The sequence below is a fragment of the Salvia splendens genome, chromosome 11 (genome assembly GCF_004379255.2).
Source record: "Salvia splendens isolate huo1 chromosome 11, SspV2, whole genome shotgun sequence".
NCBI lineage: Eukaryota > Viridiplantae > Streptophyta > Magnoliopsida > Lamiales > Lamiaceae > Salvia > Salvia splendens.
In genome coordinates, this window is record NC_056042.1 from 5,471,316 (window position 1) to 5,487,847 (window position 16,532).

General features: G+C 38.3%; 1 protein-coding gene across 3 annotated transcripts; it reads left to right on the forward strand.

The window, feature by feature from the left end:
• The first annotated feature begins 5,221 nt into the window (after positions 1-5,221).
• Positions 5,222-16,423, forward strand: LOC121755233 (VPS35 endosomal protein sorting factor-like). 3 transcript variants are annotated; one of them, XM_042150512.1, is made up of 23 exons: positions 5,222-5,530; positions 5,724-5,936; positions 6,094-6,124; positions 6,211-6,395; positions 6,754-6,886; positions 7,504-7,600; positions 8,456-8,625; positions 9,111-9,277; positions 9,763-9,951; positions 10,051-10,140; positions 10,563-10,643; positions 11,251-11,394; positions 11,585-11,667; positions 12,736-12,877; positions 12,964-13,047; positions 13,741-13,902; positions 13,983-14,070; positions 14,494-14,571; positions 14,698-14,755; positions 14,837-14,936; positions 15,632-15,748; positions 15,898-15,951; positions 16,169-16,423. In XM_042150512.1, the coding sequence occupies exons 1-23, from the start codon at positions 5,420-5,422 to the stop codon at positions 16,292-16,294; spliced, it is 2,703 nt and encodes a 900-aa protein (XP_042006446.1). In that variant the 5' UTR covers positions 5,222-5,419; the 3' UTR covers positions 16,295-16,423. The 3 variants fall into 3 exon arrangements, 2 of the variants coding, with proteins under 2 accessions (XP_042006446.1, XP_042006447.1); XM_042150513.1 differs by having other exon boundaries at positions 10,051-10,101; XR_006040669.1 differs by lacking the exons at positions 15,632-15,748; positions 15,898-15,951; positions 16,169-16,423 and having other exon boundaries at positions 14,660-14,755; positions 14,837-14,927.
• Positions 16,424-16,532: the final 109 nt, after the last annotated feature.

A 16,532-nucleotide genomic window follows, 5' to 3' on the forward strand; every position in this document is an offset into this window, starting at 1 on the left:
AGCGGCAGATTCTGAAGCCGAGCTGCTATCTCTCGGCTGTACAGAGGCAGCACGACGTCGGCCCCCTGCTCGCCCTTATCGGTAATTAGCCTTACCAGGCTACCGACAAAGGCCGAGAACTGGCTGCTCAAAAAGAGTTTCTCCGTGTAAACACGGAGAGCCTCCCCCTGGGCAGCCACGGCGGCAGCCTCCTTCTGAGCCTCCCGGTGCTTCGTCTGCTCTTGCAGGATGATGAGCTGGTTTTTGGCTGACCGGGCTTCATCCTGAGCCGAGATCCTAGCAGCTCGGGCCCTCTCAAATTTGGCCTCAGCCTGTTCGGCCAGACTACGAGCAAGATGCAACTTCTTCTGCATCTCCTCGTAGTCGTGGGATGCTTTGGAGAGCTCCACGGAGACGAGCTTGGCTCTCTGAAGATGAACAAGGAAAAAACTCAACAGAATGGCCATCAAAAAATGTGGAAAAGAAGCCAAGTCAGAAAGCTTACCTCCACAAAATTCGTCGGCCATTGAAAAGGCTCAGGGACGTGTTCCGGGATGTCTGCAACCACCTCGGAGACGACCAGGTCTTTCCCCGGCACTCTTGGGGACTCATGAAATTTCCCCTTCCCTTTAGCCGAACACGACTCCGGCTCTTTCGGATCCGAAGAAGAGGTTTTTTGCCTCTTCGGATTCTTCTCGGCTTCAGACGCCGAGCGAGGGGCTCTCTGCCTCTCCGGCTCCACAAGCTCGGAGGACTTTCGGATAGCCTTATTCAACATGTACACTGCCAAAAAGCAAGAAAGCCAGGTTAGTTTTCTTCGTTAAAGCAGTAGAGCATAAAGATAAAGAGAAATCCTCACCCTCGGCCTCTTCGTCCGAAGACGAGATGTCGAACACGACGTCGCCCTTGACGAGCTCAGACTCCGTGTATTGTTTCCTAACTATGGGAATCTTGTTGAGCTCGCCATCGAGCTCGTCCAACGGTTCAGGCCGAGAATGACGGATAACGGACTTCGGCCCTCTCCAGGGAAAACTAGGAGCCGCGGTCCTATCATAGTAGAAGAAGCGATTTTGCCACTTCGGCCACTTCGTTTTACAAAAGGCCCTAAAGGGCTGTACAGGGATCAAGTAAAACCAAGACCCCTTCCTCTTAAATTGAAAGAATTTAAGGATCGCCTTCAAAGACAAATCCCTTCCTAACTTACGGAGTTCGGCAGCGAAGGCCGACAAGTGCCTCCAAGAGTTCGGAGTCACCTGGCCTAAAGGAAGCTGAAAAAAATCTAGTAAATCTATAAAGGCAGAAGGGAGGGGGAAACGAAGCCCGCATTCTAAGCAGGCCTCGTACACGGTGGCGTAACCCTCCGGCGGGGAGTCAGCCCTATGATCACCGTCAGGTACCACCACCTTCCCCCCAGGAAAAAAGTATTTTTCGGGTAGGGATATCACAGTATCCTTACTCAAAATACTATGGAAATACTCTACGGTCTTCTCCCCGGACTCTTTCCGGCCAGAAGACCCTTTACCGCCTCTCCTACCGCTACCCGACTCCGAAGAAGAAGAAGAAGACATTTTTCTTACTTTTTGAAGGTGAAGAAAGTCTGAAGAAATTCTTGAAAGCGGAGAGAGAATTTTCGCAAAAAAGAGAGAGTGCAGAAGAAGCAGTCGCAAAAGTGCTTCAATGATGAAGAAAGGAGGTATTTATCAGATTCGGCGAAGATTTCAAAATCGTCGCACCGTTTCGAATCCCACCTTTTCAGGATTCAACGGCCGGATTTTACTGTCGCATTTAATGCAGTCACGTGCCCTCCCCCTTGCCTTTATCCAGAATGCCGAAGTGACTCACTTTGCCGAAGTGATTCACTTCGCCCTTCGGGGGGGGTAGTGATGGGGTGCGTACTAAACAAGCCCAACAGCAATGGCGGCCCATCAGCCCAAAGCCCAAGGAAGAGTATGAGTTCGGCATTACCAAAGAGTTCGGCCTCAGCCTACAGCTCGGTAAAAGCCAACCAATCAAGCTCTACTCTCAGATCGGCAACCAAAGCAGTTCGGTCTCAGTATTCGACCGAACAAAGAGTTCGGCCTCAGCCTACAGCTCGGTAAAAGCCAACTAATCAAGCTCTGCTCTCAGGTCGGCATCAAGCTCTACTCTCAGATCGGCAACCAAAGCAGTTCGGTCTCAGTATTCGACCGAACAAGGAGTTAGTGGACCCATACAGGATTTCCACAACTTCCAACACACCCACTACCACGTGGTGTCAACTCAGGCCACGATCGTAGGCCATGACCTACGCTACATCCACGATCTTAGGCCATGACCTCCGCGACATCCACAACCATCATTAGTGGTGATGCAAGCCACGATCTTAGTTCAATGTATAAATAGAACTTAGATCAGATAGAAAAAGGTTAAGCTCTCTAGAGATGAAATATCATATAGCAAGTCTGTGTTGTATGCTGTAATCCCAGATCAAGCAATACAATCTTGCCCTCCCTTCTTCCCGTGGACGTAGATTTACTTCAGTAAATCGAACCACGAAAATCTCTGTGTCGTGATCTGTATTCTCTACCAGCATTTACTAACATCAGAAACTCGCGGATTCATCATGTGTGATGATATGCTGATGAAAAGGAATGGCTAGGCACTTGGTTTTCTCGTTGCCCCGATAAATTCAGACGGACTTATTTGTGCTCGAGTTAATGTCTGAGCACCCAAGCCAGTGTTCAAAAGAACACTAAAATGTTTTTGTATCAGTTTGAAGCTAGTTCTCAACTCGTAAGTTAGATTGTTGAAGCGAATTCATGTCACTGTTTATTCGCGATAACTTCATGCTTTAGCCATTGATGGGAATTTATAGTTTACAAGCTCAAGGAGATGGGAATGGTAACAGAGAGACATTTTGCAGATATGCAAACAGTTTAGATGCAAGAAATAGCGGGAAGATAACCCCCGCAGATCTTATGGAATGTCACCATTGATTTAAGATTGCTTATCTCTCCTTCATTCATCTTTCATACAATATGCTCGGATCATACAACTTTGCTCATCGTTGTGGTAGGCCGAGCCTCTGCTAGTTGCATGAATGTTCTTGTATTCTGTATAGCAGCGGTATATCGAGTTTTGATCTAGTAGATTTATAAAAGATAATTCTATTGTATTGAAAATACCAATTAACTGCCCTTATTAAAATATTATTGCTAGTATATGAACTCTCATTCGAGGTCATTTTTCCATTTTTATTATTATTTATTTATTTATTTATTATTATTTTTTTACATATCTTTGTGTTAAAAAGTCAATTAATTTGAAAACTACTTTGCACTTGTTAGATTCATGAACTCAAAAGATATTCCATAAGTTTATGAAATTTGCAAAATATTAGTATTTGAGATCTTCTCTTTTTACCCTTGAATATAAATGTCAAATTCCTTCTTTTATCCTCTCCTTTTTTATTATTTTTTTCACTCTAATCTCTCTTCTCCTTCGCTGTCTATACAATCTTCATGTTACGCATATATTTACTATCTACCGATTCCGAGCTATGTAAGAGCATCCACAAATAGCACGGACTAGCCAATAGGCTAGTACCATAACTAGCCAAAAACATCTCCTGCCACATCATCAAAGACTTCTCACAACCCGCCACATCATCAGGACTTTCCACAACCCAGTAATAGGCTAGCACTAGGACTAGCCGATGCACTAGCCCTCCTGAGGAAAAAAAACACCAAAAACAACAACAACGAAATGAATTGGAGAAAAAAACATATAAAAAATGAAATGGGAATATGAGATTTTAGAAAGAAAGAAAAAATCGGCTAGCCGCTCTTGTCCGCGCCCTAGCTCTAGGGCGATGGTTTTTCGTCCGTCCTTCTAGCCTAACACAATAGCGGACTAGCCGACACCCTAGCCGCACGCTGGTGGCTAGGACATCGACTAGTCTGCTATTGTGGATGTCTAAAAGTACGAAAATTTGTTACATAGCAGGAATTATTTTAACTAAGATGGTCATATCTTTAATATTCATAATCTAAATAGGGTTTGGAATGGAAGATTTGCATGCAAATTAAGTTAACAAAATAATATATTGTGGTGATTATTGGATTAATTCAATTCGCATGTGAATCACATATAGCTTGATAAGAGAACAAAATAAATTTATGCATAGAAATTAAACCCTAAACATGAATTATGCGGAAAAAATAACCATACATTAGACTGGAATAGATAACGTTGTAGATCAATATAGCCGAAACATTTTGAACTTTTGGTGTTGCCGAGGATGGGTCTTCCGAGACGCCAATTTAGATGTGCGCCAAATGTAACGATTCTTCTGGGGAGTATCTCTTCGGCCCTCTGTTGATGCTGGCTTCTTGCCCTTGCCCCTCATATGACTTGTCACCGGCTTCATATTGCTCACCTCGTAGTCATTTTATATTCACCATCGTCCATTAGAAATGACTATGATTCGACCCCGTCAATAGATAAAAGAGTGGTATCCGGTTGGATTTTCTAGTTCCCTGACATCGTTGGATCCCAGCCTTTTGAACGAACAAACTCATCCATATGTCGTTGTTCACTATCAGAAGGAAAACACCGTTGTTCAGATCCATTTTTTGTATGTGAATATGTTAGTATAGAACGAGAAAAAGAATGAAATGAAAGTGGAATTATGTTGAGAGTTTTAAATTCGGAACTAAAATTATTTTTCACACCCCTCCATCCACCCCTCGAAGCAACCCCTTCCAACGGCCCTGCAACAAACACCGAACCATGCCGCACACCTCCAGATGGCGTGGAGTCCCCTCCCCGACCTATTACTGATCCTAAACCAATTACCTTTTTTCTCGGCTTATTTGAGCCAACCTATCAATTCAAAGTTATTAAAAATGTGTTTGATCCCTTTTCATTTTACGGCGGACAGAGCGATGCTGCCTCCCAACCTGATACCGATGCCTTAAACAGTCACCTTTGTTCTCGATTTATTTGGGTCAATCCACTTTGAACTTACTTACTTCATTCGTCCTATAAGAGTATGCACTTTATAATTATGGAAAGTATGTTTATTTAATGAGGTGAGACTCAATTTTTACTAATAATGCTTTAATTTATTTTTTTTATCTATTTCTTACTTTAGTAATTATGCATTTAAACTTGTGTCCACCAAGAGTTCACTTTTGTGGGTGTGATCAATTTTCATATTGGTAAAAACAGCTAAAATCTTATGCTGTACATCAAACAAGCCCCTATTAGAAAACACCCGTCTCTCCAGTCTCCACAGTTCTGGTCCTTCTGGAAGTAAAACACAGTAAACGCTATATCGCAGACGCAATCGCTGCAATTCCTCGCAATAATTCTTCTGATTCCGACGTCGAGCTGGCGATGGCGGAAAGCCGTGACAATTGATCGAAACGACGAGTTGTAGTGTCTGCTGTCGTTCTTGATGGGGCTTGAATTCAGGCGCCGGGACTACAGAGCCGAGGAGCTTGCCCACTCGCTCCAGAGAGCGCCTGCTGATACTCACCCTCTTTCCTCTTCTTCTTTACCTCTCCAGGTCAACCACAAGTCGATATTTTATCAATTTGTTGTACTATAAATTTAAATTGTGGCTTCTGTAGCATTGATTGAGATACGGGTTTGTATGCTTTGGAATCGATTACATAGCTTGTGCATTTTACCTTTAGCTTTGTTTTTTACGTTTACCCTTAGTTCATACAATGACGATGTTTGATACGATTGAGTTGAAGGTGGAAGAATGTGAAAGTGAAAAGGATGATTTCTGTGATCCGCTTAGAGTTAGTGATGGATCGATGGCAGTGTCTTCTAGTAACGTAGACTGTGAAGATGTTAGTACTGAGGCAACAGCGCCTTCTCAACTGAAAACGACGAAGGGATGGATCTCTTATAAGAAAATGTTGATGCAGCGGTTTCCCGTGCCTAAAAGATCACCAATGTCAGTGGTAGGTATTTCTATTAGTAAAACAATGTAGAAATTCGTTTTTGGGGATGTTTTGAAATCTTAGTCAACTATACTATTATTGTATCTATGTCGGGAGTGAATGCATTCTGTATTTTGGATGAAGTATTTAACAAGCTACTTAATCTTGTCCCCAACAGGCATCTGGTGTGCACTTGAAGGGTAGCAAAGGTAGTTTATATCTGATGATCATCGACCTTTTTACTGCTTCCCTTTTGATTTACAGCTTGTATTTAATACTATGTAGATATTGGCAGCAATTGAGAAATCAGCAAAAGATTTGCATTCAGGAGGGTTGGATGATGACAAAAATTTCGATGATGAAGATGTTAAAGTAATCAGTCAACAGGAGCATTTGTCAAAGTTGCATGGACTGAAAGATGAAATTAATCAGTATTGGTGTGCTGGTGATCATGTAACATCGTTAAGGCTGTCAATAAAGGCGAGTGTCCCAGTTCCCTTTGTGAAGATGTAACATTGTATTGTTAGGCTTCTTCTAATCTTGCCTGTAGCAGAAGACCCTAACAACAATACACAATTATTCATGCATATGTATAATGATTTATAATGTGTGTGTTTATGTACATGTGCATGCATTCTTTCTCCGTTTCTTTGTTTCTCTCTCAGTACTCCAGTGTGTTCAAGGATCAGGGTGTTTATGTGGGAATATGAAAGATGATTTCATCTTTTGTGCTCCAATGCATATCATCGTGAACCTTATGGGGGGATCTGCGATCCCTTTTTTTTTTTCATGTCCCCCAGTCTTCAAATTGCCTTTGACAGCAAAATGTTATTTTCAGGCTGTGAGGTCTCTAATGGACTCATCTGCTATCCAGATTTACCCAACTCTTTTCGTTTTAGCAACTGATATAATGGACATGCTTGGTGATCTTGTGTGGAACCGCATCAAGGAAAAAGCAGAGATCACGGAAGGTCGGTGCTCTGTCACAAGAATATGTTTCTTTCGTTTGGTATTATGATGCACTTACTTTATCTCCCCCCAACTTCTGCCTCTGCACATGTTTCTTTTTACCAAGATCTTGTGAAATATGTATGCTCAGACTCACTGCCTACTGATGCAGATTTAATTTTACTAGGTCTCCCGGAGAGTAAAATCAATATTAAATGATCAACATTTTAAATGCAGATTTAATTTTACTATGTCATGATCATTCCAAATTTCAGTATGATACTAAAATGCATTGACTATAATGCATAAGAAGTCAACAATTTGTAGTACCTGGTGATGGTCTATAACTAATCAAATGCTTATGATTACCGAAAGGTGTTTTTTTGCTGGATAGTGCTAAGGAATAGCTATGTAATTGACATTTGACAATCAAATGTTTATGATTACTGAAAGATGTTTTTATGCTGGATGATGCTAAGGAATAGTTATACAATGGAACATTGAAGCTGATCAATTTATTGGATTTATGAAAGATCTAGTGATACAAATCTCTGCCCTATGATGCCCTTACATATATTATTTGTAAACGGCTAGAAAGTTTGTAAAGCTGCAAATCATATATACCTTATCTTATTTACAGAAAACTTCAATGCTGGTGATATATGCTTTGATGCCAAAGAGACCTGCAATAACTGGTTCAGCAAAGTTGGATCTATTCGGGAGCTACTTCCTCGCATGTGAATCTTCTGCTTCTCTCATTGTTTCAGGCATACAGTATCATCAAGATGATTCTGTCACTCTGACTGCAGTATATCAGTGTTAATCAAATAAAATTCTATGGGGAGACTTTCAGTTTTAACATCACTGCATCATGAAGTGCATCACTTAACAGCTTTTTTAGCTTAAAGATACTGAGAAAGATTTTCTTGTCGATCAAAAACACATACCTTGATAGAAACCGACAGATTCTGGTCCACCACCATAAGGAAATATTGGAGCAGAAGTGTAGCAAGCAAGATTCCAAGTGATCTTAATTTATCTTAATCAGTAATATATTCATTCTATTTTTTCTCAATATCTGGCTTTATGGCTTGCTATGGTTCTGTCAGTATCTTTCTCTTATGGCGGCAGACTCAAATTTGGGGATTGCTATCATGCCTTTATTCTGCTACACTTTGTAGCTTAATACTGCAACCTTATTGATATTTAATTTGACTAGACTAACTGGTGACAAAATCTGTTATTATTATCCTCATGATAATTCTGCAGAGGTGCTTTAATGCCCCATTCTGCAGAGGTGCTTTGATGTATTCAATTTATTAGGAACATTTCGATACTTTATTGATAAAGTAACAGTAAAGGTTTGGCAAATTTCATGATCACACAATGACACGAGGGACTGACCCTAATTAGAATATTTATGGTCTGAATTAAAACTGAACTCCCTTCAAGGTTGTACGGAACACTATGATGAAGCTTTTATGGATAATTTCAAGAGCTGTTGTGCTTAATTTCTTGTGTATTAAGTATTAAGTTTATTGTTTGTGCTTCACTATTTTCCTAGCTTGATAGTTGTTCTTTGATTGTTTAAGCTATTTAGAACTTGCATTACTGCCTTGTTGGCGCTTCCTTCATGACCACCCTGAAACTATCCTTAAACGCTTGGTGGAGATGACGAGAGGCATTGCTGATCCACTGGCATCGGCATATTGTCGCCTATACTTGGCTCAATGCTCTCAAAGATTATCCCAACATGATACAGGTGCTGATTCCTGCTCTATATTACTACTTTTTTTATAATGCTAAATGTGCTCATTCGAGGACTATGATAGTTACCAGTTACCACTTCTACGTTATGTGCTTAGACTATATTCTTCTAAGCTGCGTTCTCTGTATTATCCTTGTTAAAGTTCATCTCTACCTTTTCTTTACGACAGATGATTTTGAGAATGCTATATGCAGTACATTAAAAGTGGGAGTGGTTTAGTACTATATCCACATAATATGTACTAGATCCATTTTTAGCCTCATTTCAATAAAATTTTGAACAAGACTTAGAACATCAAAATGTATGATTTAAAAACACTCTCGATGCATTATGCACACTGACAAATGCTGTGCCTGAAAATTGTAAGACATGCTGTTTCCAAGTTCTAATATTCATGAGGATTTGATTGGTTTCTGTTCGATTGTTTCTATCAAATTCTGTGCACCCCTTATAGCAAGGGATTCTGCATTTTGAGACAGGTTTTCTTATCGCGTGCATAAATGACCTGAAACTGGTACTCGTTCGCCTCACACCAGCAAGAGAAACCGTGAATGGGAATCTTTCTGGAAATAGTCAATTACTGCTTGCTCTGGTTGAACCTGCTATTGAGTATATCATAAAATGTTTATTCAAGGATCTAAAAAAGGTCAGGCCAGATTTTTCTCTGATTTTGCTCCTTTGCTGGTCTATTGTGATGGTTAGGTTAAACATGGTAATGCTTGGTTGTGCAGTCCTCTTCATAAATTTGTACAAATCTTCATCTAAATAAAAAAAATACTCCAGTTTGATAAAGCACTCAGATAGTTCATAGTTGATGAAAATCCAAAATTTGATGTTCTAATATAAGATTCTGTGAAATAAAACAATCACAATACCTACCTTAAGCTAGGGAATACGAATTCTGGAAAGTTGCACAACTTTTCTTGTTTATGGAAATCTTTTTACTGGCATAATGTATTAGAATTGAACCAAACACTATATACTAATTATGAATTAGAATACATTCCCAAGCAAGGTTCGTTGGCAATCAAATGAGCCCTTAGTGTAATATATATTGAAATGTTTTCTCTTCCATGGATGAGGATGACCATAACATACTTTACCTTATGGACTATGAATATTTTCTTGCAGATGGAAATTAGTAAAATGCTTCTTGCACTTGGATTGTCGAGCAATCTGTCAATCTTGTCTAAAAATCATTCATGCATATCGGTCGTCCTTCATCATATACTAAAGGAACTTCCAGTTGAATATATTTGTTCTAATGCTGTGGAGTTGCTACATCTTATAGAGATCACTGATGATAGGTCTTTTGATCAGGTACATGCCTTCACATTCACATACAATGGGGTTCTTGCACTAGTAATTCCTGAGTGTTATTTTAAAGTTATTCTCTGACAGATCTATTCTTCACTGCAGTCGTTAAATTTCAATTTACTTGGACATAGGCTATGTGAATTGGTACCTCAAGTGAGTAACGTCTACTTATTGATCGATAAATTTATCCAGGTATTTCATTACATTTGAGGAACATTTGTTTTTTTGTTCCATTCTTCCTAATTCCCCCATTGGTTAAACAGATTGCATCTATCTGGGACTGTGATACTTGTTTCTGTTTCTCCTAAGTTATTCTAGACAATATATTAATCTTCTCCTGGTTTTACTATCTCGACAATCATTGTTTGATCTCTAATACTACATTTATTATTTAAATTATCACTCTTAGTCTGAAGCTACTTGTCTCTTACACAATGCCTCACTTCATTTTAAACTAAAAGTTGCATGCAACTTCAACCAAGCACAAAGGGAGCAGGGTAGAACTTGTATGTTGTCTGTGTGTTCTAGTTTCAGATGCCCTCTTTCTCTAATTTATTTTTGTCAGTAGAAATGTTTTGCTTCTCTCTTATTGTTTAACTATACCTGCATTTCAGGTTCTATCTTGTTGTGCAAATCTTCATGCATACTTGATGCTTGCAGATGCTTATTTGGATATAATCTTGGAGAACCATTTGGTAATATAAAGCTTCATAATGTTTTATTTTTGTTGTATGTGACTATGTGTTTTCTTCTCTTGATACTTGTATTTGTTTTGATTTAAATCATGCTGCTGATTATTAGCATATAGCCTGATCACTAAGGACATTCTTTTGGTAAAGGACTGGAGACGTTCTGGCTCAAGTATAATTTTAAATAGAAAGTTTATGATCGCTAGAGCCCTAACGCCTTCAAAAGTATGCACGTGAACATGTTTTGTTGATGTCATATGAGAAAAGCTAGATGTTGCGTTTCAGTATGGTTTCCTTTTGTAGTCAATCATGTCAGTAATGGCAAGTCAAATAATATTTTATACTGTTAGTTGGTAGTTTGGGTTTGATGAAAATGAAAGGTGGGTACAAAACATCTTAAATTTTCATAAAGTATAATGGTAAATTATATGGTACTAAGTACCTATATGTATGTGTCCCAAGCATTTTTCTTAATTTTTTAGCTAATATGGCTGGTTGTTTGTAGATTTCTGACATTTTAAGATACTCAATTTCCTTCATTGGCTTCATTTTCATGTGGGTTTATTAGTTCCCAAATTCATAAAAGCTCCCTTAAACTGACCCATTTTTGCAGGGCAAGCTCCTAAATGTAATACTGGATGGAATATTGGAGCGTGTGAGGGATGAGAGGATTGGTGAAAACGAGTTGGTTATACTGCAATCAGTTTTCTTGAAAATTCTTACTCATTTTGGTGACATAGAGAAAATATTGGCATTGGTATACTTCAAACTATTTTTTCTTCTATGTGCAATTACTTAACGACTGTCACTTAGCTTGCTTTCTGCTCTTCTATTTCCATATTTTTAACATAGTTTAATTCCAAATTTCATTAGAGCACAGAGTCATGTATACATTGGCTTCATATTAACTACTTTGACTGAATGCAATCACATCCGATGTTTTGCAGAACCATTTTATGGACATCTTGGATATGATGCATGGGAGCGCGAGAAACTCTATCAATATGCACATTCTTAATATGGCAACTAGGTACTATCTAGTCCCTTTACTTGAAATTTGGCTTTTTTGTTTCATGTCAATTTCGGGGGGGGGGGGGGGGGGGCATTTGTTTTTCATGATTGCTAAGTTACACGATTGAGTATTTTTTTTCCTCATTACTATGTTTTCTCCAATCCTACCCTTTTAATGGGATATGTATTAAGAAAATTAGCTCAATTGATTGAAATTATCAGGTCCTTTGGATATCCTAAGTTCCAATTCATCTTAGTAAACAATGGATTAGCCTATACTACTTTATCTATCTAGGCTAATTCTGAAAAATAAATGCCCCCTTGATGTTACTGACTGAAACCCAAAGTACTTCATGCCAAGCTTTTTGGTTTGAAGGTAGCATTGACTGGTTTTTCTTTCAATGAAGTTTATCGTTGATCATTTCAGATTGAATTTTTGCATGTCATGTGCTGCATACAGCGTTGAATTGGTCTGGAGGATTTCTTTCAATGCAAAGGATGGAGAAACTAAAAGAAATATTGTTCGTCTAAGTCTAAAAAAAGAAATGAGTGGTTAAGGCCCCCAGCATGCAAAATAGTGTTATTGCAGTCAAATTTTTCTGTTACATTTTATTGAAATTCTATATTCTGGTTGACCTTCTTCCATTAGTTTTCTTTATCCTAAGTTTTTTTCGTTCATGTTTTAATCAGTCTTGGTGTGCTGATGATTGTGTAGAACCATTTATGATAAATATTTTATCATAAACATTTTGTGGTGCACTTATTATACATTTTGTGGTACACTTTATATACATTTTTATGATACATTTTCCCTACATGTAACCCAGGGATAAAGAAATTGCTTGTTAATTTTATCAAGATGATTGGATGTAAGATTTTAGCGAGAAACATCTATTGGAGGGCATTGTGGTCCATGTACTGATAGGCAGACTACTGGATCCTAGAATTGTTTATTAATTATTTTTGTTAAAAAACAAATATTTGAATAGATATCAATCTTGACAACTTGACACTCCTCCCTGTACTATTGTTCACTTTTGCTTATTTTTCTTGTATATCCGTCGGAGGTTAATAAGCTCCTCCCCAGGAATGGTCAAATCCAAGACCCGATCATCATTGAGGTGCTACTTGAAGTTGCTCAGGCATTATACAATGGCTTAGACTTCTCAAATATGAGAAAGGATGAGTATCAACATCCATCTCGTCTGATTTCCCGTTTTGTTTATATGGTAACCTGATATTCGTAAAGGGGTTTTATATGTTATTATTGGTTATCAAGAATTTACTACCAGATGTCTGCGCCTCTAACTGTTAGGTTGACCACGGGATAGAAGTGGAGAGCCATTTGAGGTTCCTTGCCCAATGTCGTGGAGCATTTTCTAGCATTAATGAACTCCAGGTTCTAACACCCTTTAATTTGATTTGATTTGTTTTGTTTTGTTTTGTTTTGTTTTGTTGTATCTCTTTGTGTAGTGTGTCACACCATTGAATATTCTTTCACTGATTTGGTTGTCTGGCTGAAGGGCTGTTTACTTTTGTAAGTTTGTTTTATACTTGTGCCATGGCAATGTGCTTTCAAAAGAACATCAATGTTTTCTGGAATCTTATCATTTTCACCTGTGGCTGAACACATTCTTTGACTAAATGATGATACTTCAGTACTTCACACACTACATCGTCTTCCTGCATGAACTCAGCTGAAACTTATAAAGGATTAACAAAAGGATTTTTCTACTGAACCATTCATGAACAAACTGACCCCAGTCCTCCTATTCATTCTATACCTCCTGATCAGGAGACATCTGAAGTCTTGTATACTTTTTGCATCATAGAGTTAGATATTAATTGTATGATTCAACTCTAATTGTACCAATATTAGTTTTCTCTTACTGTTGCATGTTGCTGATTGGTTTCGTTTGCTACCTTCTTTCTTTCTTGTTTTGCTTTCCACTTGAGGGTGGGGATCATCATTGATAACTAGATATCAATTTGAGTTATTCCTGTGTGGATTGTCTAACATTGTTTTGTTGCATATATAACATGCTCATAAACATGAAAATCCCAGTGTAATGAATTGATGTTAAATTTGCAGGAGAATCTTGTTCATTCCAGCAACAACTTAGCCATTAGAGCAATGAGAGATGAAAATAGTAGCATAAGTTTTGTCAAATCATGCCTGGCATTCAATGAAGTAACAATACCTGCTATTCCTGCTAACTTAAGGCAGTTGAACTTATATATTGAAACTGCAGAGGTACAATTTCTGCTTTGTATATTCAGTAGTCTTGTTATTGCAACCAGATGCTTGCTCTTCCTAGTCTTCCTGCTTATCAGGTAGCGTTGCTGGGTGGCTTTGTTTCTCATCTGGATGGGCTTCTAAATGCAGCAGTCAATTGCTTGGAAATGATTGATCCAGTCAATGGTTAGATATGTAGTTCTCTACCAGGAAAAAAAACTTGTAACTTGGTGCAGATTTTGACTGAAAATCATTCGGAGTAACATTAATCAGAAAACAGTAGTAGACTAGAAAATTAGAAAATTTTAAATTCTAGTAGGTCATATTTCAATGGTAGCAAAAACAAACCTCGATGGTATTTCATGTAGTGAAGGTGAAAGTCAATGCAAGTATTGGAATATGTATGATCTGATAATCTAAGAGAATCCCAAATCGAAATATGTAAAGTTATCTTACCTGGTCATTTATGCTCTAGCCTCTTTTCACCTTTTCATCATTAGTAACCATCATACCTTATGTTATGGCTGCTATTCTAAGTATTTACTTCAATTACTTGTTTTATGGCTTTTTACCAAAAATTTATATACTGAATCAGTGTGTTGCATGTAGTTATGCAGATGGCAGAAGATGGCGATGAAGCCATTTCATTACTATGTAAGTTATGCGGCATGTTGGTGATGGTCCCAGGTAAGTTTGCACCATTTTTCAGATTTTCTGGATTGATGACTGCTTATGGATTAGTGATTTAAGTTTTACTTGAATGAGCTCGACGTAGCTCTAAAATTTTTACCTTGAAATTCCGCTGGTGTGTAGAACCAGAAGTAGCCTACATTCCCAAGCGTTTGCTGTCTTTCCTCAACTCCCAAGCATGGTGATGCTTCTGTTCACCTATTTGTTAAACTTTCTTACTCTAAAATTTTGCCTTGGTAGTAACATGGTCGCTATACTTTAGGATATTGCCGAGAATGAAGGCCAGGATATTCTCTGCAATTGTTTTCTTGTCTGCAGCACAATCCCAGAATCAACTGCTGTACCATGCTGTGAGTGGAAAGGTAATTCTGTTAGGTTATTACTGCAATTACAGCTCAGGCTCTCTATGCATATGATTACCTTGAAAGTGCAGACACCCCAGATTACACCAGTATAACATTTGTTGTTCCTGGGTCTCAGCTACAAGATTTAGTTTTAGGCTTTCCCAAAAGAGCTCTTTTATATTATTAAAAGTTGTGGGGCTTTGGTTGTATACCCGGGAAGTCCTCTCAAACAAAGTCCCACTTTGTGTTAAGAGAATCATATCATGATTAAGTTTTCGGCATGGCTATGATATCAATGTTGGGGTCCTGGCCTAAAGTGCGGGCACCTCTCATCTCAACACCAGTAAGATATTTTGTCCGCGTAAGCTCTTTACCGGCATGGCTTCTTTTTTGAGCTTTCCAAAAAAATTGTAATACTATTAATTAGGATAGAGTGGTTCACCATGAGGCGGTATTGATTATAATCCACCTATGTTTTAATAGGAATCAGCTGTGCTATTAAGTTATTCTCTGTTTTTCTTAAGAATAATTCAGTAAATTGTTTTTTGTTTATTTAAGTGTTTTTGGGGTACATTTTTTGGTCCGTCAGGTGTGTCCTGGACTGTCTTTAAGCCCGAGAGAATTTGTAATTAATTAGTTCCCTTGACTTCATTAATATAATATCTTGGACGTGGTTCTCACATGCATACTGTATCTTCATTTTGTCTCTCCAGGTTATTTGTAACTACCAACTATTTGTTGGATTCCCGTCTGATCATCAAGAATTACTGTCTTTGTCACGTATTGCTCTTCAGGGCATTGTAAATTGTGTGATGCAAGAGTCTTCTAAGGTAACAGAGTCTCTATGGATATCTTTTTTCATCTATTTCATTCTGATTCGTGTCAGTTCCTCCTTTAGTTGCTGCATTTCTGTTCTGTTGTTTGAGCACGGGTTCATTTGGTACTGATATGTATCATGAACTTGAATACCGACTTGCAGGAGCGAGGAAAATTGGCTCTCGAAAGTTGTAACTGTGTAGCTTCATCCTTTATGGTTAGTAAACAGATACAATCTGATGGTATTTTATTCAACCATACAAGAAATTACATCATCTTACGTTCTTGGTTTTCCAAAAAATTGGAAACAAATTATGTTTGTGTCCCATTTGTTTCTGTCTAGTGTGGATTTCTACCATTATCCGCTCGCCCCATTTTCTTTTCAAGTCGTAGCTTAATATTTGCTTATATTATTTTCTCTAATGAATGTTTAGGTGTCTGACGAAACGTTAGAAGCATGCTCCAAGTTGGTGGAAATAGCCAAGTCCTGCTACAGTGCAGATGACAAGTTTCTACAATCTACATTGAAGTTTTTAAATGCTTCCCAGTTTCACTTGTAGTGTAATTCTGGCCCCATGGGTTAAGAGTTCAGTGTATGATTTTCATCTCTCGAAATCTTGTATATTTGTTGTATGATTTACTATCATTCAAAATCCAGAGAAAAATATAATGTGTTTGTTGCTGGTAAATATTTCTGTTTTTCTGTTCAAGTCGTTACCCAGATTCCTTGCGTCTTTTCAGCTTCAAGGCTAGTCTCTAACTTTCCCTTTTAGGTGAAAGTTATGCATTTTATTCTGT